We start from the raw sequence: 27097 nt of genomic DNA on the forward strand, positions 1-27097 counted from the left end.
ATTTTTAAATTAAATAATTCCTCTGTTGCTGCTGCATGACCTCGGACACACCCAGAAGGAAATGTTTGGACAATCACAGAGAATGCTATAACCTCAGGATGACTAACAGGACTCCTCCATGTGCAACCATGCCCGTCGTCGTTAATGAATCCTGTTATGTTGGATGATGGGATTCTGAGTATCTGGACATGGTTGATAATATAATTCTAACTCTATTTCATTTTGATGAGTCTAATCCAAGCTTGTGTGTGCACTACTGATTGTGTTGCCAGAAATAGTCGTTTTTTTATTCCTCTTGTGCCTGGATCTACGGACTGAAGCATATTAGGCATTAATTTTCATACCACACACATGGTTTCTCTGTATTTCATCTTTCCTCTGTGTGCCTGCACAACAGCTATGCATTTTGATTTTGATACACACAGATTAATATGAATAATGCATTTTTTATGGTGAGCCACAAAAACAAAAAAATATATAATATAATCCAAATAAAATACACTGAAGTATGACCAAATATGGAAAAAGTTGAACAGGTTTGGGAATGTGCATGAGGTGCACAACAGGGGTGGACAGAGACACACACACACACACACACACACACACACGCACACACACACACACACACACACACACACACACACACACACACACACACACACACACACACACACACACACACACACACAAGAGAAGAGCAGCAGGTGCCTAACAGCATGACAGTGGACAGATTTACTGATACCAGACATCTTTTAAGTGCAGAACATGCTTCTCTTCTGTATGCTTGAACATGTGCTGATCACTGCGGGGCCCTGTTTGTGAATACTAATACACTTCTCTGCCGGGCGATTGCAACTGGGCTGCTTCGCAAACAATGATATTTTCAATACACACAGGAAACTACCGGAAAGTGTAATTGAGAAAGCAAACAAAGGAGGTGGCAGATTTTATAATGCATTGTATACAAAGGGAGGGACAGGGGATTGACTCTAATCTTACATTTTATGAGCTGAACTTGCAAAGAGGCTCAGTTTGAAAAGCTTAGACACAGTAAATATGGCAAAAGTGAATTAAATAGAAACCTACAATTACTAATGCAAGTAGGAAAAAAACTTCTACAGAAAAAAGGGTTGAATTATAACCTTTCAGAACCTTCTTGGCTGGCAGAAAGTCGAAAATGATAAAGTCTCATAAATTGCTGACTGTTAAATGTAGCAATTGAGGCTACATAATTGTATTTATCAAAATATTCTTAGTCTCAAATTAAATGCAGCACTTTCTGATCAGTCTGAAATCTGTCAATGAAAATAGATTTCTATAATCCTAGAAATAGATTTAATCTCAGATTCATAATTTTGAGAATTATATCAATATAGAGGATACAGTCATGAACAGAATCCTCAGATATCTTAGTAATAAAAAAACCTACACATTCTGATGCAATGATAAGTTGCCTTGGGACTGGTGGTCACCTCTCAATGACCCAGACTGGGTGTCACACAATTTCTTCCGTCAGTGGACACAAAAATGGTCTCTCCAGGAAAAGCAGCTGCTGTTTTCATCTGGTACATGTTGGAGGTTCTGCTCCTCAGAACTTAAGTAATTCTTGCTAGAGAAACTAGATTGGATTTCTACTCCAGGTGTACACCAATGGAAAACGGAAAAAAGCCTGCTAAAACTTTAAAGATAAAACGATAAAACAATTATGCAACCAAATCCAAAAACAAGGGGATAAAGTGTGTCTTTGATTCCAGTCAGATTCTTTCATTGTTGCTACTTCTGTGTCTCTCTTTGTCCATCTGGACTCTAGATTTATCCAGATCCCCTTCATATGACTCAGCATTAAGAGGTTGACTCATTAGATATAGTTGTTCAGAAAAATAGATTCTGTCATTTTTTTCAAACCCTACTGTTCACATTTTTAGGAAGAAACTTGAAATAAATGATACCTGACTGGAGACAGTGTACTACTTTAAAGTTTGCATTAGCAGGGTTACGGTAAACTACAGTTTAAACTGCAGTAACATTTGAAGAAATTCTTGGACATTTATTCACAAGCATCTTAAATTGTTTCATAAAAGCTTCGTGGTCAGAAACAATGGATTTTGGTAACAAATTATCAGTATTGGTACAAGAAAAAAGGATTACAGCTCAATCCAATGCATTGAAAATTGAAAGTTGTGCATGTATTTAAACATAAGTATGCATTACATGAGGCCATTGATGCAAACATCTAGCATGCTTAGATTTCTTGTTTCTTTTCATTAATCTTTTGCCTTGTCCCGGCTCTCAATACACTAATCTATCAACACCTACAAGTGATTTAACACTGTAAGACGCAGTAACCACAAACTGATCTCATGTTTGCAAAGCTTGATCATAGCCTGTGTTAGCAGTGTCTACGCAGCTTTCTACGCTAATCAATAAAACATGCGCAAAAACACAAAGCAAACAGCTCTTCCACACACAATCATCATAATTTGAAGACAGAATGGACTGCTTCATTTGGCCGGGAATGAAAAGCAGCATCATTGTTTGATTTATAGATCCTTTGTTCGCGTGTGACCATATGTGACCCTTCGTTAATCCATCTCGACCAAACGCACATTAATACACGACAGGAGCATCATTGAAAAGAGCCGACTGCACCCTCAGACGGTGAGTCAGCTGCATGAATAATTCAAAAAGGAGGTGCAGAAAGAAACACAATTGGAAGTTATGGGGTGTTAGGGGGTGTGTAAGTTGGATGAATAAAACAGGGGAAGGAGAAGTGACAGGCAGAACTGGCTTAGAGGGTGGGTGTGGCTCCAAGGTTCAGAAGGAAAGAGCATTATAAGAGGAAAGGTGGGTGGGAAACAAAGAAAGTGTGAAGGACAAAAGAGTTGGACGGAAACAGTGAGGAGAGAGGGGGATCAAACAGTTTCCATGGCGACAAATAGAAGCTGATTGAGGGGTGGACGAGGGAGAGAAGACATTGTTGCTGGTGCGAGGTAATGAAAGCGTGATGCGTTTAGAGGTGCGTGAAAAGAATATCAATGTGGGTCCATCCGCCACACCCTCCAGTAGAAAGGCAAATCTGGATCATGCACAAACACGCAGATGTTCTACTGAGAGGTGCAGACAAGCATCTTTACTGCGGTACATAAACAGAAGGAAAAAGAGGAAAATGGATAGAAACAAGATTAAATAAATAGTTTAGGATCATTTGCTCTCTTCAAACATTTAAAAGTGAAAAAACATATCATGAATTGGCAAAAAATAAATAAAGAAAGTTCTTTATGTTTTTCAGTTGTTGAAATTGTCCTAATTACAGCAGTAGGAAAACAATGTAACTTTTTAACTTTAGTTAAGCCACATAAAAACAAAGCTGTCTTTGGTCTGAATTAAGCTAAAGCTACACGACAGGAGGCGGTGTTACATAAAAGATTGCTTAGAAAAGCATAATGTGATGCTTGAAGAGGATCTGTTTAATCACAGCAAATATACCTGCAGTTTTTCCCACATAACCAGAGAGAACACACCCACATGCATTCACACACAGGTATGCTCTTCAGCGCCACCTCCAGCATCATCCTTGACCAGGATGTTAATCCTGTTAACGTGCCAAGCCAATTAAAAACCAACACAGACACGCTGACATTGTCACACTGTCTGCTATGGCTCTTTTCAGATCAGATTCTCACACATACCTACACAAGTGATTGCAGGGAACTTACACAGACACATAAATTCCCATGATCCTGTTTATCTAGCAAGTAAAGCGGTAAAAAAAGAAAAAGAAAAGAAAAACATTCCCACCCATGAGTATAAAAATGTGGCAAAAGAGGACGGGATGAAACTCTGCCTCAGCTACAGATTCAAGGTTCAGTTTTCACTGAGATGACTCAGTGACCTGCCGCAACCTTGGCACACACATGCAAACGCAGTAACGCAAAGAGAGGACATACAGGCATGCATTCACCACAGTTACCTACACAGACTTGTGTCTGTGAAGAGTTTGTGCACCAAACCTTCTTCTCTTCTTCTTTCAGATGTTCTCTCTCTCTCCGTTATGTGGCTCATGTGGAAACAGCAACACACTGACAAGCATCTCCTTTTCTCACTGTGTTTTTTTTACTTCTTTTTTTTGTCTCCCTCTATCCCTCCCTTTTCTCTGCAGTGCAGTCCCACCCCCACTCCCAGACACTGGCTGGAGAAAACCCGGATCCAGGATCCTATGTGGCCCGGATCAGGATTCCCCCAATCCGAGATCCAACTCGTGACGTTTAGTAATGACGTCATTCTTTCGAGACATATAGAGACGTACACACAAAACAGCCCTCTGAGCACAAAGGACAGACTGATTTTACAGAGGCAATCAAGCTGCCAATCGGAGACAGAAAAGAAAAGGACATTTGTGGTATCAGCTTGATCTAACACCAGGGTTTTATCAGAGCTTTAACTGGAGTCAGGATGTTGTGTGGCTGTCAATGCAAAGGTCACAACACAAAACAGAGACAGTCAAAGGCTACTCCGGAGGAAGGAAATTGATCGGACTTAATCATGACATGCTATTCAAAAGAAAAGGAAACATAATCGATTTGAGTCTAAACACTGAGGGAGTGAATCGCCGCTCTAGTGGGAACATGGACAGGCCTGAACGAATTCATATAACAGTCCTGCTACATACTGTTGAAAAGAACAACATTTCTATAAATATGTATTATGAACAGGTTAATGGCAAGGTTTCAGCTGTTCAGGTAGTTGAGTACCTGTCAAACAACTGCTGGTTAAGAGGTTTGATTCCTGCACTTCAACAGTCCAAGAAGTACTTGACCAAAACATCTGAGGATTATTTAGTTGACTGGCTAAAAGCCTCTGACACTGTTTTTATCATTTTGTGACAAAATACAACATTTAAATCCTGTTATTGACTGACTGTGAGGCTGCAGCAGATCTCTGTCACTGTCAGACATGTTACACTATATAAAATTCTGATAATTATTCTACATTTTATGTTTATGTCTCCTGTTTTAACCCAGTTTGACTTAAAAACATTTATTTACAATATTTATCTGCCGCCATCAGTGGCATTGCTAGCTAGCCTGCGCATTTAAGGCAGGCTCTGCTGTGGGTGGAGGAGTTGTAGTACAGCAGAGAGCAGAGGGAAGGTGTGAGTAGCGCTTGCATGAGCATGATTGAGAGTGGCTCTGATTTGGTTGTTTCTGACCGTGAGCGGTGTATTTCTGCAAATGGCTGTAGAACCTCAGTGAGGATGCAGAGCAGCAACATATTTTTTCTTACAGATGATCTGTCTCATATTACTGCACCTATACAAATATGTAAAAAACATGTCTTTATAAAAGTTACATACTGCAGCTTTAAAATGCATTATCTTAACCTTATTTTTACTTCACACAGTATTCCCCTTTTTCCACATAACTTCATCTTTAAACATAGATATTAACATTAAGACAGTCATAGATGTACAGCCTTCACATTCTATTGTATTAAAACTGTGACTCAAAAATGTATACAATTCTGTCACATTACAAAGAGACTAAATAACAAAGTTGTTGCGTAATATTAGGGATATTAAAATTGGCAACTTGACTGTAAAGAATGGATAGTTATGTGATGAAAATATTGATTCATATTAATGAGTTTTCATTGTTGTCAGAAGAAAATTACATGAGGTAAACATTCTGTTTGTATGAGCGCTAACAGCTCTGTTTATACTGCCATAAAGAGCACTTTCTATTAAGTTATCTTGGCTCCCTAACAGAAGTAAAGTACAGTAAGGATGATCAAATAAATATCAAAGATTTGATCAGTCTCTAAATAAAAGCGCAGCATTTAGCTCTTCTAAACATTACTCAGAGAGAAGTACTTCAGCCTTAAACTAGCAGATTTGCTCACAGGCATACGTTTTTCTTCAGCGGTATCTAAAGAAAGAGAAAAATATGTGAAAATAAAACAGAGAAATTAAATTTTAGTGTGGTGCTGATGTACAGTTTATGCCATTTACCCTGAGGGCTATAGTCGTCTGTCTCTAATGATGCTTTTCCTTCAGTTCATTTCTGCTTTGAATTTATTCCTTCTATCTGATACACACTGGAAGTGAGAGACCCAACAGATTTATAGCGCAGAGGACAGGAATGTGATTCTGTTGCTCTGGCTGCGGCATGACTCATCTCCCTCATCTATTCCAGGTGGGTGCAGAGATCTGCGTTGGACCAATACCAATCCACAGACTGACATCTACCACATATAGGTCTCACACAATTACTCATACCCCTTAAACTTTTTCACATATTTCCTGTTGCAGCCACAATATCCGGTACGTGTTAGTGATCAGTCAATAATTGTAAAGCATAAAGTCAAAAATGTTTTTCAAACATTTTTTATAACAATAAAATCTGAAAACCTGGTCATTTTCAGCATAAAAACAACAGTTTTGTGAAGGCTTTAGAGCATCATGCAGACAAAGGAACACAGCAGACAGGTCAGGAATAAAGCTACAGAGAGGTTGTAGTTGGGTTGGGTCATAAAGCACTACTCCAGGCTTTGGGTGGTTTATCTTCCATTAGGAGAATTATCCTAATAATACAACTAACAATAAAAAGGGACAGTTGAGATCTGAAAAGCTATCCCAACATCAGCTCTCAAAAGCAGATGTTCTGCAAGATTTAAAATTTCCCCTGGTTCAACTAATCTTAATAAAGTGGATAATTTGCTATCAATTCTCTGCAGAAGTTGATGACATGTTGAAGAGGTAATTTAGATTTGGAAATATTTACAGCATGTAGGACCCTGGCTTTTGTAGACTGGAGATAGCTGTACCTGGTTTGAATTCAGGTAGCAGAATGAACCATCTCCACTGGGAATCGGTGGCAAGATTTAAAAATAACAATGTTGTTCACAGATACTCTCCATCCAATCTGCTTGAGCTTAAGGCATTTTGCAAAGAAGAATTGGCAAAATCTTTTGCATCGATGATAAAGAAATGCTGCAAAAAACTGAAGATGGATGAATACACCTTCAGTACTCTACCTCCAGCCAGGTACCCTGATCCTAACATGGCCCTTTAAGCAAGGCTTCAAAACAAAAACTGTCATGCTTCATGTTGCACGGACCTGCCTTTGGCTCCAGTTACAAAGGTTAGTTGAATGATTTGATTTATGCATTAACTGTGCAAAAACAGACCAAGACAGAGGAGAGACGGGGAATATGGGCTTCCTCCCTGACACCAAGGTTAAACATCAAACAGGGAGGGAGGAAGGATGAAATTACCCTCATGTGCACATAAACACTAGCAGTTTACTGTTACAGGATATTCATTAAGATAAAGTTACAAAAGCAAATCATTCGTGGAATAATGATCACAAGTTTGGCAAAGTTATTATCATTAGAAAACAATTCTTAGGTTCTTACTCTTACTTTACACAAAGGTCTTCTGTAAAGGTAAAGTGGGCTTGATTTCTGAAAGTAAATGGGCAAAATAAATATTTATCTTTATCAAACCAAAATGGTTTCTCTGTTTGACCTAAAATTCTATTAGCCATTTCCCCTTGGGGATCAATACATTCTATTCTATTCTATTCTATTCTATTCTATCATAAAATTTCAAATGTAGTTCAATTCACTCTGGGAACAAGCCAGTTCACTCTTGTGTGACTATTGAGCTATGCCTGGGTTCAATGTTGTAAACATAAAATCACTGTTCTGCAACTGCTCAGCTGCTTCCTGCTTGATTTTTTCTTTTTAGCTTCTTTAGCACAATTCTTGACTTCGGACATGGAAATAGATACAACTATTCAGCTACAAGCTCAAACAAAACTGAAAAGGACATGGTTTGGGAAAAAAAAGCCCCCCCCCCCAAAAAAAAGTAATAAAGAGATTATGAATCGAAATCTGCAATCAAAGGTGATACCTATGGACAGATAGTAGAATGAAAGCCATAAATCCTTTTACACTTTAGGTTTATAAAGGTGAAAGGATTGATGTAAATTGTACTAAAAGTCTCATACATAATTATATGAGCTTTCAGTTGATCACATCCAAAAATGACTCAGAAGAGAATAAATGCACCTTGAAAGAAGGAAAATCCAACACTTGATCAACATGATCAGGAATGTTAGAAATGCTCTTATTACAGCAGTTTAACAAATAATAAATAAGCAGTTTTTAATCATAGGGCTTTTTTCATATTACAACCCACAAAGCTATAATTCACAGGTGTTCAGGAGAGGTTTACAGATAATTACTATTGGACGGAAAATCGCTTTGCAGAACAGTTGATGACCTGAGAATGGTTTATTGTTCGTTAATGATAACGAACGCTTTGGGTATTGGTGCACACCTCTGTCTCTCAGTCATCTTATGTGAAATGCTCCATTGTTATTGAAACCAGCTTATCCCATCCTGCAATCAGACTGCAAAAAGGGAAGGCGGAGATGTCACAGGGATCAAAGTGTGTGCGCAGCGTACCAAGCACAGGGTCTCTCTCTCTCTGAAACAGAGAACCTGATAGCTGAACTGTCTGACAGCCTCTCTTGTCTTTGTGGTTCAGACACAGAAATGGAACAGATCCGATGAGACGCAGAAATACAAGCTTTTGTCCTTGTGGCTCTCCTCTTCTGTCTTTCTCATGACATTTCCTTTTTCCCCGTCTTATCCTTAATATTATCCTTCTGGTTTTCTTTCTATATTTAGGGTTACTTTTCAGTATGTAGACGATATTAATATTTAGAGTTATATCTTACAAAGTAGACAAATATCTTCATGCTACTTTGAGATGAAGGGTGACCTTGGTTTTGTTTTCCCTCATAGCACAGATGTTGTGTTGATAGGGGGAGCATGATGGAGGGATTATAATAGAGCTAGCTAGCTCTACTCCTCCCTGTAGGGAAAGTGATTTGCATTGTCAGGAGACATTTACATGGAAAGACAGCAATATACATACACAAACGTATAATAACATTAACAACAAAGAGATTTGAATTACCCATTAATTTATGGTGCCTTTTTACTTTTAATGATTTAATTGCTTGTGGTATGAAGAAAGTTTTTTTCTTGAGAATAAAGAGAGGTGGTTTCTTGGCCCTCAAAGAACATTGTAAAACATCTAGGGATTTCTCGTAGTTTTTTTTGTTTGTTTGATAAAAAAAACATTAATTATTATGCAGTGCAACCCACATGAATTTAGTTGATTCAATGGAAATCTGCATTGGGGATTTCATGATTAATTGTGGCAACTAATAAGTAACTATTCTCAAAAGTAATATTCCTTCAGCTTTCTGGACAGTTGAAAATAAAACATGTCCACTATAACCAGTTTTAAAAACAAAACAAAAGAAGTTAAAAGTGCCAAGCCACTCACCGTAGATTTTTCCTAAGAACAGTGTCTTAACCAGGTCGAACTGAATGTCTGAGGCATCTGGAAGTTTGTAGTTCACAGGCGGGTAATGATCCAGCTGGAATGAGAAGGAGACACAACGAGCAGCGAGTGAGAAATCAGAGTCAAAAACATTTTTCAGAAAGTCTTAAAAAAGGACCCCCACTAAAACCTGCATCAACACATTAAGGAGAGCACAAAAAACAACAACAAATGATTAAAAGATGGTTAATGTGGGGCACTGAACTGAAAACGAGGATTATACACAGCTCAACAGCTCCCTCCCGTGGCTTCCAGATGTCAATGCATATAGTTAAACGTTATGGGAAAATATAGATTTTGCAAGGATTTTAGTCCACAATTTATTTATCAAATAATTATAGATACCATTCACAGTGTATTTTTTTCCTCTAAAAAATACCACCAAACTTTAGTGGTATCGTTTTTTTCTTCTCTTCTTGTTCTTCTCTGAACTCCCTGCAAATACATACTATTCAAATCTCAATTAAGAAATAAAATACCTCACATCAGACACATCTAAGCAAGACTTTGCATTCTTGCCCTCAATTGTCAGTATAGTGAAAAATCACAATAGAATAAATGGTCACATGGAAACCATGGTATCAAAACGTTTTTGCCCCCATGGATGTTTTTAATTGTATTGCTTTAGCAAAACAACCATTATCAACATAATTTGTCTTTTTTTGACAACAGTGAAATACATTTCTGACAAAAAAGAAAAATTTTGTTGACCATGATTGATTTGAAAAAGCAACAAATAGGTAAAACATTCAAGGGATGCAGTGCCTACAGAAAGTAGGCACTGCATAGATGCAGATCTGAGTGTAAATGATGATTCTTTATGAGCTGATATTTGTAATGTCGTGGACCTGATTACAGAGAAACCCAAACATAATATGAGTAATTAAAAATGCAAAGTGCGAGCTCAACAGTCATCTGTGTTACATAAGACGGGAGAACAAAAGTATTTAAAAAAAGATTTTGTGCTGAGAGGCATTCCCTCCCTCCTCCCCAAAGTCTCCCAGAGATGCTCTGTTAGTTTTACCTCAAAGGACTTCAAACTCTAGAGCAAATGATTCACAACGTTTTCTCAATTAAACATTTAAGTGACGGCTTGTCCCCCAGGACACTGATATCATGCAAGGGATCAGTTTCCATCAGGACAAAAGATTCATGATGGAATAAAGATAATCACTTACATTGATTTTTAGTCAACCATGCCAGGAAGGGAATATATACAATCAGACCTTGCCAGAAAGATGCCTTGGTCTCATTCCAAGACTGTCAAATAGTGCTGTTTCATCGATACCTGTGCCATGCACAAAGTGTTTTTTTTTACTGCCTGTTGTTTGTCACTGATGGTGCGTTTAGACACAAGCAGCAAATGCTCTTAAGAAAGGATATTGGTTAGGAAATGAAATGGCTCCTTTACTGTGTATTTGAGATCCCCATGGTCCTGATCAAAGAGCAGTCTGACAACGTGCTGGAATGACAAAGACAGTTAATCCTGGTTGCCTAACAAGGGATTAAGCAATGAATTAAATAACCATAAAACAAGGTCTCAACTAAAAATGTTTTATAATCTGCAAGTTTAATGGCACACTATATTTTGGTTCTGTTCACAGTTGAAATTGTAGAGGAATGTAATTATATTAATAGTTAAAAATTATGTTGTTTGGTTGGTTCGCACTAAGATATGTTTTAACCTAAAAGAAATGTACTGTGTTAAATAGACTGGGTCAATCTGACCTAGAAGTCAGGAAGGAATTCAGATTTGGAGAGATGTGGAATAACAATCACTTAAGAGAGAAAAGATGTTAGTTTTAAGCTGTTGTGCAAGAAAGTTCTGGCACCCGACCCTTCCCCTGTTCGCCTGCAAAGGAACCGGGTTGAGCCCAAGACTTGGGAAATAATCTCTGTTTGGACAGATAAGGAACAAACAACTTGAGTAATAGTTCTTCTGATGGAGCAAATTTGATTCCAGGAGGTCAACTCCTGATTCTCAGAACTTCCAAATACACATCCAGTGTAAAACGGGGCCAGAATTGCTGGGCAAATGAAGCGGAGTAACGCCATTGGTCAAAGCTGCCCAATACACACCAGTAGAGCTGGGACTCTATAAAAAACTGATGTCAGAAGCAGAAGTAAAGAGATTTTGGATTCCTGTAACGATGTAAATGTGATGTTTTGGTTCCACAGATGGCATTAAATCTCATCCCGTTTTGGCTGTGAGCACAGGGAATTTGTATCATTTCTTTATTTATATATTCCATGAGTTTAGGCACCTTTAAATTCCTCCATAAAATAAAAGAAACAGTACTCTTCATAATGGTGTACACATGTACACATTATTGCATTAGCATTAATGTAATGGTGTTACGCTTCTTCATACGTCATGTGTGATAACGCATTAGTTAAGGACATACAGGAGATAACGGTGAACTTAAAGCCTTTCTCTGAGCAGGATAGAAAACAGGCAGCCTGTTTAGAAAGTACTCCATCTATAGAAATGTGAGAACAGCAAGGGTGATGGAGGGAGGGAATACACGACTTTAATCTCCCTGCAACGTAATTAACTTGTTATTGCTGTACCAATGAAGTTTCTAATTAGCTTGAAGGCTGCAGCTGGTGCTATTGATGAGAATAATTTCAGCCACTCAAATTGGTTTCCCTGCATACAGAAAATAAAAGATCCTATTTACCCTCTCGCTTTCCGCTCACAGGAGGACTGTATCTGCGCTTACAGAGAGGGCAATGCAACAGTCAAAGCCAAGAGGAGAACAATGACTTTTGCTACAGTGTGTTTTACTGGAAATGTCTTCTGTTTAAAGCAGTGAAATGCTCTGGCTTCCTGCTGGACGCGAGCAGAGCTGGACTGTCACTAAAGGACTACGATTCATGTTAGTGTGTTAACAAGTTTGAATCAGTGGGCTGCTCCGGCACAGAGAATTCTCACCCGCGGCTCTTCAGACGATTTTCTTTCTCAGGCACAAATGAGAGTAAAAATAAGCACAGTCACATGTACACACACACACACACACGCACCCCTACTCACGGCCTATCCTAATTTGATTCCTTCCAAAAGCCTGGTCTCGGCGGAGCACTGTGTGGGTTTTGTTTTCCACCGTGACTGGAGGGTGGGATAATGGGGCACAATTAAATTGCGCTCGGCTTATTTACTTTTATCTGAGAAAACAAATTGGCTGCACAAGCTGGGAGGGCGGTTTGAATCTTGAAACCTCACAGAAAGGTCCACAGAGGAAGGCAGCCAGAAGAAACCCCATTTCACTGAACTCTGTCTATTACAGCCTCAATTACTGGGATCCCTTCCCTTCGCCGCACCATTTAGAGAACACACTTCTCCTCTCCTTTAATGCCTCTTATGTTGTATTGAGCTTACGTAAGCAAACTAATAAGCTGTTAGACAAGAAGAAAATTACAAGGGGGGTTGAGAATCTATATCACTATGCGCTTAAAAATAATTGAATTGAGTCTTTGTGTTGGATACATTCAAACTAATGCATCTAAAGCATTTTGCGTTTCTGACACCTCTCATTTCACCAGCTTTATCTGGGAGATAAACATAATCCCATCACACATTTCATGGCAAGCAAATAAGAGCAAAGAAATGCAAAGCATCCCCCTTTAACCTTGAATAAATAGTTGAACATCATTATCAGTTAAACTGCCGCATTACTGTCTTGCTCCATTGGTGTTGCACTCATTCACTCGGCTGATCTATCGACAGTAACTGGAGATGAGAGGAGGGAACTCTCGGATGAGATGTCTGTTGCCCGAAGGCGTTTCTCACTTTCATCTCAGAGATGGGAAGATGGGGGCTCATTTTAATCTCATCTTGGTGGGCCTTTGATAGTGAACTAACCCAATGAGACCTCTCAGGCTGCTTAAAAACCAAACACTGCCTTCTTTTGCTTCTCTCTGTGGGAATATTTCGGCAGGTACTCACATCTCCACATGCCTGGCATACTGTAAATATTAGGCTCGCCTAAAGTCTGGATGGCTTAATTATTTAAATGCATTGTAATATTGTGCAAAATGGATACGTTACTTTAAGCCACAGGTCAGATTTATGCAAAATCAATCAAATTTCTATTAGATACAGTTTATCTATCGCCTAAAAAAGTAACATATCGTCAGTTTTTATGCTTTGGTTTTGCTGTTTTGTTTTAATTAAGATAAAAACCAAGTTTTTTGCCCCTGATGAAATCACATAGGGCATAACTTTGCCTTTAGTGCTTGTTATACTTGCAAAACCAAAGACAAATGGAATTTGTGATTTGTTATGGTGTCGTTTACCAATAGCAATGCAACCCCAAAACAATTAGCTTAATGAGATAAAAACTATGAGAAGCACTCATTAAATAGTTTACACCCACAACTTGCGTACTTGAGTACATCCATCAATATTTCCCATATTCTTTCAGGGTTTTTCTGAAATCCCTTCTTCAAATATATCTACTTATATTCTATGCAGCTCCAGCAAGGAATTTCAGCCATACGTGAGTTTCAGGAAAAGCCGGCTAAAAGTACCACACATGACAGAAGTTTGTCAAGATATCCTGAGCGTCGCACACTACTGTTGTGGAAACTGATAGGCAGTGCTATCATCCCTGTCAACAACAGGGTGAAGAAGAACAAAATAAAAATCATTTTTCCAGTCAGAAAGAGATGCACTGCTTGTGTATGCTGACGTAGTGTAGGTTAAGACATGACAATGCAATGCTGCTACAGTGCCAAGTAATTTTTTTTTAAGCTAAAACAATAGGATTGCAACATTAACTCATTTTACGAGTGGCACAAAAAAAACAAGTAAATGGAAAAAATGGCAAGACTATAAACAGTACGGTTTAAACAAAACTCCTGCAGTGGGAATCCACAATTCTCCACCCAGCTGGGGTTTTTTTAAAAAAATGTTTTGTCGGCTCTAGTGGCCTTTATTTGAAAGTAGTTTGACAGGGAACAGGGTAATGAGAGAGGGAGAAGACATGCAGCAAATGTCACCAGGCCGGGAAGTGAACCTGCGACCACCGCCACGAGGACTAAGGCCTCAGTATGTGGGTCGTGCTTTGCCCCGACGCCACCACAGCTCCTTCCACCCAGCTGTGTTTTAAATGTCAGGTTTGATTTGTTTGTGAGTCCCTGAATGGCATCTTAACATCATTTTTCATTGGAGAATTTCTCATCTTAAATCACTGAGTTTTTAAAAAAAACTTTCTTCCATGCTTCCACCCGACTCTTTGATTTTGCATTCAAGGAGGCGTATGTTTACTTTTTCTCTTTTTCGTTTCTTCTGGTGTCAGCCTCAATAGTTACTTTTCAACTGTCTAAAAAAAATTGTCTTCTGGACTGCAGAGAAGTGACAATTTTCTAGCCTGAAGTTAGGAGTCTGCTGTTTCCTTTATTAAAAAATCTATTTGGTCTTCAGGCTCTTTACAAAATCAACTCTATAATGTATTTTACTCATAGCTCTACCCTTCACTCATAAAAGCAAATCAGAGCGATAGAGCAGTAATGGGCAAATATCTATTATTACATGCAGCTACTACATGCCTCAGGATTAATGTTGAGTACTGTTCACATCATATATTCTAGATGGGATGTCATATACAGAGATTCTTTAAAAATCATAGCTCAAAATAGTCATAAAACATGAAAATTCAGTCAATATATGGGAAGAAGAGACATGGTGAAGGATGGTCACAATGGATATGATGATGTGGTGAGCTTAGTAGAAAATGTTGTCATTTTTTGTTTGATATTGCTCAATATACAGTAAATAATTTTATTGTTACCTTAGGGTAGCAATAAAATACTGGGACTGGAATTGAAATTGTACGTACACAGTGAAAGAGTTTTTAAACCAGAAAATAGAACCACTACTGCAGAGCCGTGCTCTGATGAGTTACATGGGATTACTTTGCCACAATCGTTTTCAGTAAGCCTCAAATTGCAGCACAGCACACACCATCACACCTCAGGTCCTATAAACATTTGATTGCCTGGTGTGGTAATGAGTAAAGTATGACAGATTAACTAACAATTAGACCAAATGAACATAAGACTCTTGGCACAATGGAAGAATTTATGTGGCTAATGTGTTTTGATCATTTTAAATTCACTTCTTTACAGAGAAGAGCAAGCTTGTCTTCAAGTTTTCTTAAATTACTGTGTGGTAAAAGATAGAAGGGGAAAAAAATCTTGCTGGCTGTATAAACACAATTGCTACTTAAGATAAACCAACTCATTACCAAAAAAGGAGACTTATTTATCAAAGTTATTTTCTGTAATGCAGCAGTAATGTTAGACATGATACCATAATTTGCATATATTTACTTTATGAATCTCAAGTGGAGCTTTTATAGATGGTTATATGGCACCAATGGTGGAATACACTTCAAACTGTTTTTATGACCACACCATTAGTTTGGAAACAGCCCAAATTCTAGTTTGTTATCACAGGATGGCACATTTTGATGACTGTTATTTTTCTTTCGGGTAATAATAAACAATAAGACAATTGCTTGTGCGTACTCTCTACTAGGACTCCTTGGAAGTTAAATGAATGGATTTTCATGTTGGTAATTTCTTAGCAGAGAAACCAATTGTGAGCGCAGAAGAAACCTTTTTTGTAATTTATAATCTGTCGTCAGATTAGACTGCAAACTAAACAATACTGTTCATGGTTTACTGTCTATGGTTGTCATTCAACTATTTAGTTGTCTGAAAGAAACATCGGATGGAAGCTTTGTTTGAAAAGCTACGCTTTTAAGAAAACGTTTTTTTTTAATGAAAACACTATAAAATCGGTGTGCCCATATAGAAAAATCATAACATGAGTTAAAGATGTATATGTTAGAAGTAAGAAGCAACAGAAAAGATCAGACTGTAGCTTTGCTCCTATGTACCTGCAAACTCTGCAATACACAACGGAAACAAAGTGCAGCAACAACTCACCATAAACTTTGAGTGTCCACGATCGGTAAAATGGCCTTTATGTTCAATAACATGCGTTTAGGCATACTTATAGTTGATGACAAGTCAACACAATGGCAGAAATATGGGAATAACAGCCTGAAACGGTCCTGTTAGCAGACAATACAGCAGTAACTCAACTCATGCCTTCGAGGAGAAACACTGCTGTGCTTATTTGCATGAAGAAGTAAAGGTTTACACACAAAAAAAGACAATTTAAGTGGAAAATTAATAATCTTTTCAGCATTTTGCTGCTTAAATTACCTGCAGCAAATGTAATAAGTTACTGTATGAACTTCAAGCTTTCAAGTTTAACAAGAAACACTTTTTTGCACTGGAATGGGTATGGGTAAAATGCTATAAAAAAATGGTTCTCTGCTCCATAAGAATGTACTTGTGATGTTGTGTTTATTGGAAGAAAATACATTTTGTCTCTTACATTTCTTACAGTGGATTAGTAAAAGTATGGGTCACAGTCAGAGCAGATCAAACAGGATCTCACTGTAGCAGAAATATCTGTTGTTGTCTGTTTACACATTGAGAAGCGCCCTGAGGCGGCAAAACAAGGAGAAGTTTTACCCATCAAAGCGATCACTGTTAGTGAACCTCCCGGCTTTACTTTTAACACCATATCTATAAATGTAATCTATTTTTTTCTCCATCCCTTACTCCCTACAGTTACTTTGATAATCACTTTGTTTTTCTTAAAACTAAATTACCCCATCTAGCCCTCCAGTGCTCATCCTAATTCTTAACACTGTGCAAAACTAGCACACGGAACACAAAACACTGGAATATTTTAGTAAGTGTTATCCCCTGTTGAAATGATGTCCAAAACACAGATCACGTCCTGCGCTGTGAGAATCATCAATAATCAGTAATCAACAGTTTCAAGAGATATGTCATAAAAGAATATGGATGCATCTAATCTGCTCAACTAGATATAAGAAAAACACGCTTATTTTTTAATTTAATTTTCTTTAGTTTATTTCTCCTGCTGCACAATGTGTCTGTAAGTAATGAGCTATAGGGAAGGCCTGATTAATAATAATAACCAGAAATATATTATTTAAATATAATTTATCATAATTCAGATTTTAATTTTCTTACTAACTAAAGAAAATTATCCTTATTTCTCTCTTAAAAACAAACAAAAAAAATAATTATATAGCACATATTTAGAAAAACTTCAAAGTGTCAATTTTCTGCACAACGAAACATTCAACAAATGTAGAGGAAGTGTTAATATCCTTTATGGAAGTATTTACTTAAGATTCAGTTCTGCATATAATTGGCAATCAGATTATTTTGCAGTGTAAACAAGAATCTGGTCTGTACAAATGTGTTAGATTACCATAGATAGTAAATTTCTGGCCAGTTATGCACCATATTTTCCTTTGGGACCAATTAGAGTTGGTAGGAAATATTGTGACGAGCTCTGACTAACTTCTGTTCTAGTCAGAGCTCGTCAGTGGGTCCGAAACCACTTTTTTTTGTTATTTGCCACATTAGCTGCTACTTCCTCTAGTTCTGAACAGAGAAACGCTGGGGGATGCTTCAGTGTTTTGTTACAGATGAAACCATCTGCTGCTGGAGATTTTCCGGCAGTAGACTGGATCTGTTGTGCCATGGGGAGTTGGTCAGTACACGCATCTCGATGGGACTATCACTAACTTGCTAATGTTTATACAGCGAATGTTAGCTTATGCCTGATTCTTCCCTGATGGGGAACAGTAGCTTTAAAGTCCACTTTAAACTTCAGAGTGTCAGTTTTTAACATGGTTACCCTGGTTGTACTAGGCCTTTGTAGCCTCTGCTCTGTAGTTGAAGGTTCCTTATTGGCTTTTTATGTTTGTCTGCCTCACAGGAAAAATACCTCTGAACAATGCTTTTGCCTTTCCCTTTTCTTACTATCTACTTGCCATGTTAATGCAGTTTTAAGCTTCCAGAAGCAGCTCACTCTTTTGATTTTCAGCCATGGTCTTTTAGGAGGACGTCTATAAACAAGGGGACGGCGTGTCTGTGTGTGTGTCTGCAGTGCGGTTGTGTGTAAATTTGAAGGCATAAAAGGCTCAGCTTGTCTCAATTTTGAAGAAAAGAAGTATCCAAAACAATTTGCAAAAATGTATTAATCAAAAATATTGATTATTTTTGAAAACCCTAGTTAAGAGTGCACATTTAAAGTGATAACAACAAAGTAAGGTAGTACCTAGAGTACTGCTGGAGTGAATTTAAAGGTAATGTTCCACTGTACAGCTGATCATTATACTTATTTAATAAGTAAATATTTGTACGTAAAAATTCTGAAGACAATTTGAACTTACTGACTGCTCTTTAAGATAAGATAAGATAAGATAAGATAAGATAAGATTTATTTGTCATTGTCATCAACAGATTACAACGAGATTGAGATTTGCTCGACTCGAGTTAAGATGCAGGTTATGTGTATATACGTAATATACCAAGATAAAGAAATGAATTGTACAAAATGAGAAATAAACTTAGACATCAGAAGATAGTTGCAGCGCCTGGAGGTGTCGCAACAGAATTTACATTTATAACAAAGTGGTGTCAAGAGCAGAAGTTCTTATGCCTTTGAATTTAGTGCCATGATTGTCATCGGGTAAAAACTGTTTTTAGGCGATTTGCCTGGTTTTTATTGCTCTGTATCTCTTGCCTGATGGCAGCAGCTGGAAGAGACCATGGCCAGGGTGTGAAGAGTCATTTAAAATGTCCAAAACTTTCTTGTGGAGCCTGGAAGTGTAAATCTGTTCCATAGTGGGGAGGGGGCAGCCTATGGTTCTCTTTGCTGCCCTAACAACCCTCTGGAGCGCCTTCTTGTCCGCGGATGTGGTACTGCCGTACCAGACACACAGACCGTACGTGAGCACACTCTCTATGGAGCAATGATAGAAGGCCTGCAGCAGGTCTGAGGGGAGACGGTTCTTCTTGAGTATTCTCAGAAACTACAGTCTCTGCTGTGCCTTCTTCAACAGCTCCTTGGTGTTGGTGCTCCAGGTTAGCTTGTCCTCCAACTCCATGCCCAGAAACCTGACCACTGGGACCCTCTCCACACAGGTCCCACTGATGGTGAGAGGCTGGATGTCCGTTTTGTTCTTCCTGAAGTCAATCACCAGCTCCTTTGTTTTGGAGGTGTTGAGGAGCAGGTTATTGACTTTGCACCACTCTGACAGCCGCTTCACCTCATCCCTGTTTAATATCGCAAGCTTGAGCAGTAACATAAAGGTACCTCGTGCTTAGAGCTTTCTCAGAGAGATCTCTAGGGTCTGCTGTTTCAATTAAGAAATGAGACTGGAAGCTTGGCCCCTGTTAAATAAAGTCCCACTAAGACCTCTTCTCGGGAAAGCCTATTTATCTTAAAAAAAATAAAAAAACAAACATCCTCATGAGTAACAAGTTAGCCACAGGATCTTTTGCAGGAGCTTTAAAAAAAGAGGTATAAAATGCACACAGCTCAGGATAACTACAAAAGCATGTGTACAGACTTGAAAGTTCGTCTGCTCTCAATAAAGCAATACAGCACTGTCTTCTTGCACGGCCTCGCTATCTCTGTAAGTCAGGCATCCTGCAAAGATCACAACACGGGCACAGCATGGAGTCCAGAAATTGGTGAACAGACATCCAAAGGGGCAGCGATGGACCACCCAGAGAAAAGCCTGCAGCTTGTCAAAGGATTAGTTCATGTCAGAAACCTACAGAGCAGTTCCCAGGACAGAGAAATAGTGAGAGTATAGTCTCCTGCAGTGATCCTGTGCTGCTGTCCACCCACTCATCTCTTCAGTCAGCTTACTGATGACTGTGGTCTGTTTGTAAAGCAGTCAGTGATGCAGGAGGTTGGGGAGGCTTTTTTAAAAAAAAAATTTATGGAGCTGTTCAAAGACAGAAGAGCAGGTTAAAACTAAAGTAAGAAATGTTGGAGTAATCAAGCAAACTGTTCCCCCCAGAGTTGTGTGTATTTGTCCAGATGAGATTGTATTATATTTGCATCATGACATGGCTTAGGAGGAATACTCCCCGTCAAATTGGTGTAGTGCACAGATGTCAAACTCCAGGCCTGGAGGGCCACTGCTCTGCAACTTTTAGATGTGCCTCTGCTGCACCACACCTGAATAAAATAATTAGGTCATTACAAAGCTCTGGAGAACTTATCTACACAAGAAGGAGGTAATTAAGCCATTTCATTCCAGTGTTTTGTACTTGTGGCACATCTAAAAACTGCAGGACAGTGGCCCTTAAGGACTGGAGTTTGACACCCCTGGTGTAGTGGAACAAGAGTCTTATAACACATGCAGTCCAGGCAGCATTAAAGGTTAAAGTGTGCTTACTCAAAACCTGAACACCAGAAGTGGGATTAAGTCATTCTCTTTCCACCCAAGTGAAGACAGGACTGAAATTTCCTTAACAATGTGGTACAGAGTAATGCTGCATAGTATCCTCCCCAATTCTGTTTTTTGTTTCAAATTTACGAACACCCCTTTTGCAGCACTGGATGACAGAACAACTCCCTTAAACCACTGGAGTCTATGCTGCCAAAGTAAGAAGGAAAAGCAGGTAGACAGATGGTAGATGCAGCATTCATGATCCAGCAACAGGAGGAGGCAACTGTGGGAATTAGCAGGGGGTGCACAGTGGGCAGGAAAGTGTGCCTGGCACAGTTCCATCATTGCATGGCAGGCAAGTTTATGCTGTAACCTACTATCTGTTTGATGTAAGAGATCAAGTCTTTTCAAGCCAAGGGGGTTCAATTCGAAGTGAGGTCATGAGACTTTAGTGTAAGAGTTCAGGAAATGAAAAAGAAAAAAAAGATGATGATATCACCAAAAATAACACACTTCTGACACAACAGAGCACTGACTTCCTCACCTTTGATCCCAGTACACATGCATTATTCAGAAAAGCAGCACATCAAAAGAGACATATGTACCGCAAAGGTGTGACAGAACTTGATGTCCCACAATTTTTTTTAAAATTTCTTCACATTTAGTCCCACTTTAAGATATGTTTTCCATTACAACAGCACACGTAAAAGGATAGGAAACAGTGCAATAAAGGCTTTAACAAAAAACAAAGTGTATCCTTGCTAGACCTTTGTGTGGTGATGTAATGCAGTCACTCACTGATATACATAAAAAACTAAAAAGGAGTAATGGCGTATGCTCTGAAAGCTTGCTCTTCTTACATCTGGCATGCTTGAGGACAAGGGTTTTTGTTTGTGTAAAAACATTTTAGGTTATTATTAAGCTTTAATTAATGAACACTGGTTATCGCCACAGACGTTGGACAAAATTAAACATCTAACATTGCTATAGGTCTGTACGTGTTATTTTGAAACTTGTAAAATGGATAGTTTCCAAAACAATGATTTATACAAAAAAAAGGAAAACTTTTGGGATGACTAAAAATTTAGGCCGGACATTTTTAGTCAGAGGTGGTTAAGTGAATAAATGAATGTCAGAGCAACAATCCATGATTTGGACCTTTGCAACATTATATATTTTTGTATAACAAAAAACACAAAACAGACATGTGACACCAATGTGAGATTCTTTCAGCAATTTTTTGCAGGCACAAGGGAGTCAGATTCATTAAACAATGTAATGTCTCCTTTAGATCACTAGGGGGTGCGTAGTTTCTTGAATATTAGAATGCGACCTAACTAATCTTTGCATATCCAGGATTTTATACTGAGAATTCAATATTTGTGTGAAATATATCATACAAACTGTTTGTTAATATTTAACTAGTGATACATAAGAGTTGCACACATAGCAGCCCAAATTATCCAAATTCTAAAAAGAGGTGAAAGATACAGTTTAGGTTGTCATGTTTGTCTGCTTCTTGGTTTTCCAAGAGATAGACTCTTGAGAAATGATTAAAATGCAATACAATTCAATAGAAACATTAAATGATTAAATTAAACTACTGCAGGTCAAAATTATTATTAATGGGTAGTCATCCTTTTAAACTGAAGAAAAAACAAGCAACAGTTACACTATAAAAAAGTTGTTAAATTGTCTTGCTCAATCTGCATCAAGCATTGAAACTGTACACAACCAAACATCACACAGCTAAATTTGAGAAGCATTCAAGCTTCCCAAACATATTTTTCATGCTACAAACCACAAAGCTTATTCTTAGAATTTTCATATACTAAACAAAGCAACACAAAATAGCACAATCCTTTGAAGGGTAAGGAAAGTGACATTTGGTGAAGTGTAGCACTCATATGCATTCAGACCAGCCTGTGTCAACACCTTTTGAAACCATCTTTCGGTGCAATTAAAGCTACAAGTCTTTTGAGGCATTTCTTTACAAGGCCATACCTGAATTTGTTTCATTTTTCTCTTTGCAAATTAGCTCCAACAGCATAACATTTTCAGGAAATACCATTCCTGCGACCTGTTAACATTAGTTTTCAAGTCTTTTCATAGACTGGGTCTTTTTAATACATAAAGGTACTTTAATCTAAACCACCCCTTTGAAAATTTTACTGTATTTTGGGATTACTGTTTTGACCCTCCACCCCAGTCTCAAGTCTTCGGCAATGTCTAAAAGGACTGACCTGTAGTTGATGACAATTCATCTTGTCATAAACTTTGACCAGCTTCTCTGCCCCTGCTAAATGAGAAACAAAGCTGCCACCACCATGTTGTCCGTTGATAAAAGGTTGCCTGTGGTTCTTCCAATTCCTTTTCAGAAAAGTAAAGTTTTCCTTGATATAAATGCCCAAATGTAACATGATGTTTGAAATACAATGTTATGTTTACTTTCTGCTTGATAGAAAGTCAGTCTCTATCAAACAGATTAGCTTAATTTAATGACAGGCAATGAGAAAAAAAATATGAATCCATCATTATCCTTGCAGGATTGCGAGGGGTGCTGGTGCCTATCTCAAGCGGTCATCGGGGAATGACTGCCGGCAGAAATGATCAAACATCTTTTTATAAATGTGGACATCTATCAATCAACCAATCAATTTTTTATATAGTGCTTAACTGCTGGTTGTGTCTCTGCAGCTCCTCCAGAATGAGCAGTGACCTCTTGGCTGCTTTTCTGACAGAAGCTCCACCTGCCCAGGTTGTCAGTCCATTGCAATGTTTTAGTTAGTTTGCAGTTGTATCACATTCTCATATTTCATATGATGTATTAGGCAGCGCTCAGTGAGATATATTTGAATGTTATTTTGGAAATTAACTCTACATTTGACTTTTCCACAGCTTTCATCCCTGACCTGTTTGCTGTGCTGCTGGGTTTTCATAATGCCGTTTATTCAGTAATGTTCTCTATTAAACGTCTGAGGTCTTCGCAGAGCATCTGGATGTTTACTGAGACTTTGTTGCTCACAGATGGACTACTTACTAGCTAAGTAACCTCTGAAGCCATTTGGTTTCACTGAAACTTATTTAGCGGCACAAGTGTTGTTTCTCAACATTTATTTTTAAATAAAAACATTAAAGTTATAAATCACATTCCTTCCACTCCCCAATTATGCATTACTCTATTGTAATCTGTCATATAAAATCCCAATGAAAACACTGTGATGTGACAAAATGTGGGAAAAGTAAAAGAGGGTAAAAATACTTCTCTAATGCATTACAACAGACATATTCCAGATGTATTCAGCGTCTCCTAATGCGCCTCACATCAATGTGCAGTCTTGCATACTTTGTGTATGCAAGTAATGGCTGCAGTTAAAACCCACACAGCAATGTGCCCTCATTGAACACACACAGATCAATACTTTCTCTGTTACTGTGCTTATGTTGCTTCTGAAAGTAGATTAAAAGTGGAAACAGACAAGCTGGGAGGAGAAGGGGACACTCTGGTGCAATGCAAACAATCCATTAAAGTATTGCTTGGGTTGTGAGATTGCACAGAAATATTTTGTTTATTTTTATATCTACATGCAGTGGCTCAGTGACAGTCTGCGCACCACTCGATTGTATGGATTTCAAGCTAAAGATCCCCCCCCCTTGCTCTGAGTATTGATTCAAAGCTGCAAGAGCAGGAGAGGGGTTTAGATTTATGTGTGTGCCGGGACTGTACCTGGATGGAGATGCTTCTGTTCTGACGGGACATGTTAATGTTGTGTGGTTGTCCATTGGCCAGGTTGCGCTGGTCCACATCTATTGCAAACGGCTCCCTCAGACCGCCGAGGTTATACCGGACCTGCAGTGAACCTTGAAGAGACCCGCAGCCACGGCTGAAGTTTTGCTGTTTCAAGTAAGAACAGGCAAACTGCATGTGTGCATGTCAGCCTTACCATTGTTTCTCAACACCACAGCCAGGTAGTCCTGCGTCTTGGAGCTCACATACATGAGAATTGCTGGAGAACTGGATGTGCTAAAACTGAGGGTCACTTCTTCCTTTGTTAAATTCACGTCATTTGGCATCAGCTGTTGTGTCAAGGCTTTTGTGTCTTTACTGGCCCCTGGAACTGGTTCAGGCATGAAGTTGTATTTGACCAGTGTTCCTGCTTCAAAGAAGCCACCAACATCTGGGTGAGAAGAAGGAAAAAAAAAAAAAATTATATGCTCAATTGAGAAAGGCACGCACAGAGGAAGTACACATGGGTGCATCTGCATGTGTGCCAGAAAAGCTAGCGAGAGAAAAAAGAAAAAAAAATTAAGAAAGTAAGAAAAACACCTTGGATCATAACCAAGCCACAGGGAGCCACTCACTGACTCATACATGCAAAGACACGAGCTGGTAAACATAATATTTAGCCAGAGGGGAATAAACACACACATGAATATGGTTGTGTTCAGCAGGTGTAGTAAAGTGGGTGTTAAATTGCTGCTCTCCAGCACCAGAAACCAAACAATACGCCATTTACCAGTACATTAATGAACCTAATGGCATGCTTTAAACATCCCAGGGGGCTTATTGATTCTCATAATCAAACGTTCAGAAGAAGCAACCTTATTTTCTGTAACCTATATCAGTTATGCTCTTTGTTTGGAGTGTATGTGTGCATTCAGTCTGGATCTGCTAAAAACAGAGACAAACACCATCAACCTAAAAAGAAGGCCTGTGGGAAATACAAAAAGAAAAGTGTTTGTTTTTCTTTTTTTTCTGTGTAGAATACACTATGACATGTTTGTCTTATCCCTCCTGAACACAAAATTGCAACTGAACACATTTATATACATTTTATAAAGCTTCACTGCACCCCTGTCTCCCACCAGACTCAGACTGATAAATTCTTCATGCTACACTACTTAAATTTAATAGAAGCCTTATTATTAGAAAATGGGAGACTTTCCTGGCTGGAATATTCTTACAGGGGAAACCTTTTCTACATTTAGATACATTTCAAAGCTGAAAGAGGCCCATTTAGCAAATTGCTATGACAAACAGTGTTTCTAAGTAGTCTTATATTACTTTCTATTGTAAAGGAAAATGATTATTTAAGTGCTAAAATACTTACAACATGTGTAAAGGTATAGCTAACACTTTTATTGGAACAGTTTTCTGTTGAGCATGGAGGAGCTGACAATAGCAGACATGTAAACAAGCAGGGCTTTTTCCTCCCCCGCTGAAGACAGAGTAATAAATTTACATTCCGATAGGGGGCAAGAGACTTCTTGGCGCCTCTCCTCGTGCCAGACAGAGATGAGCACGAAGTGGTTCGCCCTCTTACTGAGATTAAGTGTTTTTCCCCTTCTGGCCGAAAACAGGTCTCTGATTGGTTGAACAACGGAACGCCTTCGTTGCATAGATTAAAATACGGAAACACCCCTTTTGTTTAAAACGGAGTGTAAAGAAAAAGAGGGAGAGAGTTTTTCCATCTTTTTTCCCTCTCCACGTGGGCGCCGTTGTCTGTCTATGTGTTCTGTGTTCGTTTGTCTTCCCCTGGTGTGTCTTTATTTTATTTTTATGAGTTAATGCATATCTCTGTATCTCTGCAGCTTTGTTGATGAATTAAACTCTGTGATCTGTGACGTCAACACGCTGTGTTAGTTTCGTTTTAGCAGGACGCCGCCACTCGCCAAGGACTCGGGAGAGAAAAGAGGAAAGAGCCAAAACTTTTTGTCCAAAGCTAGCATTAAATGATCATCTTCCTCAATACTATGCAAACCTTTAAGAAAGTTTACTAAAGCTGTTCCAAATTTTATCTACAAAATTCACACAATATTTAGTGCCTTGCAGAGTTTTCACATTTCCTTCCCCTCTCAGATTGGAGGTCTGTAACAAGAATTCAACATTTCAGATGCTCATGTGGTTTCTTATCCTGGTACATTCTCTTAACCTAACCTAATCTGGAACAAACTTCCAGAAAACCACAAAAATACTACTAATCAAAGGCAACTTTAAAGAGTAAGTGGAATACTGATCAACACAATTAATGTATATCTGCTTGATGATTGTGTCAAATGCATTTGACAAAACGTAGTGCATTGAACTGCCTCGTTGCTGAAGTGTACTGTACAAATAGTTGACTTGGCATATGCCAGTTAAAAAGCTGAGTATTTAAAATTTTAAGCACCTTTTAAATCAACATTTTGACCAAATCTGTTGGCAACCAACCTCCATCTCTGCCTAGCTGGAGGGAAAAAAATGTGACTCACTCAAAGCCCAAAGCTTCAGAGGCAACATACAATTTTCTGGCAAAATGAATGAGAAAAGCGAACCAGAGCCACAGCATGTTCTGTGTGATTGTGTGACTGCAGAGGTAATACAGAT

The 27097-nt window shown here is 38.5% G+C and overlaps 1 protein-coding gene across 2 annotated transcripts in view; it reads right to left on the bottom strand.

The window, feature by feature from the left end:
• Window positions 1–27097, bottom strand: part of cntnap2a (contactin associated protein 2a) — a 286799-nt gene that overhangs the window by 5235 nt on the left and 254467 nt on the right. For both annotated transcript variants that reach the window (XM_028005083.1, XM_028005081.1), the window contains exons 21-23: window positions 24675–24908; window positions 24458–24591; window positions 9362–9455 (exon numbers count right to left, since the gene is read on the bottom strand). In XM_028005083.1, coding sequence (XP_027860884.1) covers window positions 9362–9455; window positions 24458–24591; window positions 24675–24908 — 462 coding nt within the window. The remainder of the gene's footprint in view (window positions 1–9361; window positions 9456–24457; window positions 24592–24674; window positions 24909–27097) is intronic.

Source organism: Xiphophorus couchianus, chromosome 21 (genome assembly GCF_001444195.1).
Source record: "Xiphophorus couchianus chromosome 21, X_couchianus-1.0, whole genome shotgun sequence".
In the NCBI taxonomy this organism is placed as follows: Eukaryota; Metazoa; Chordata; class Actinopteri; order Cyprinodontiformes; family Poeciliidae; genus Xiphophorus; species Xiphophorus couchianus.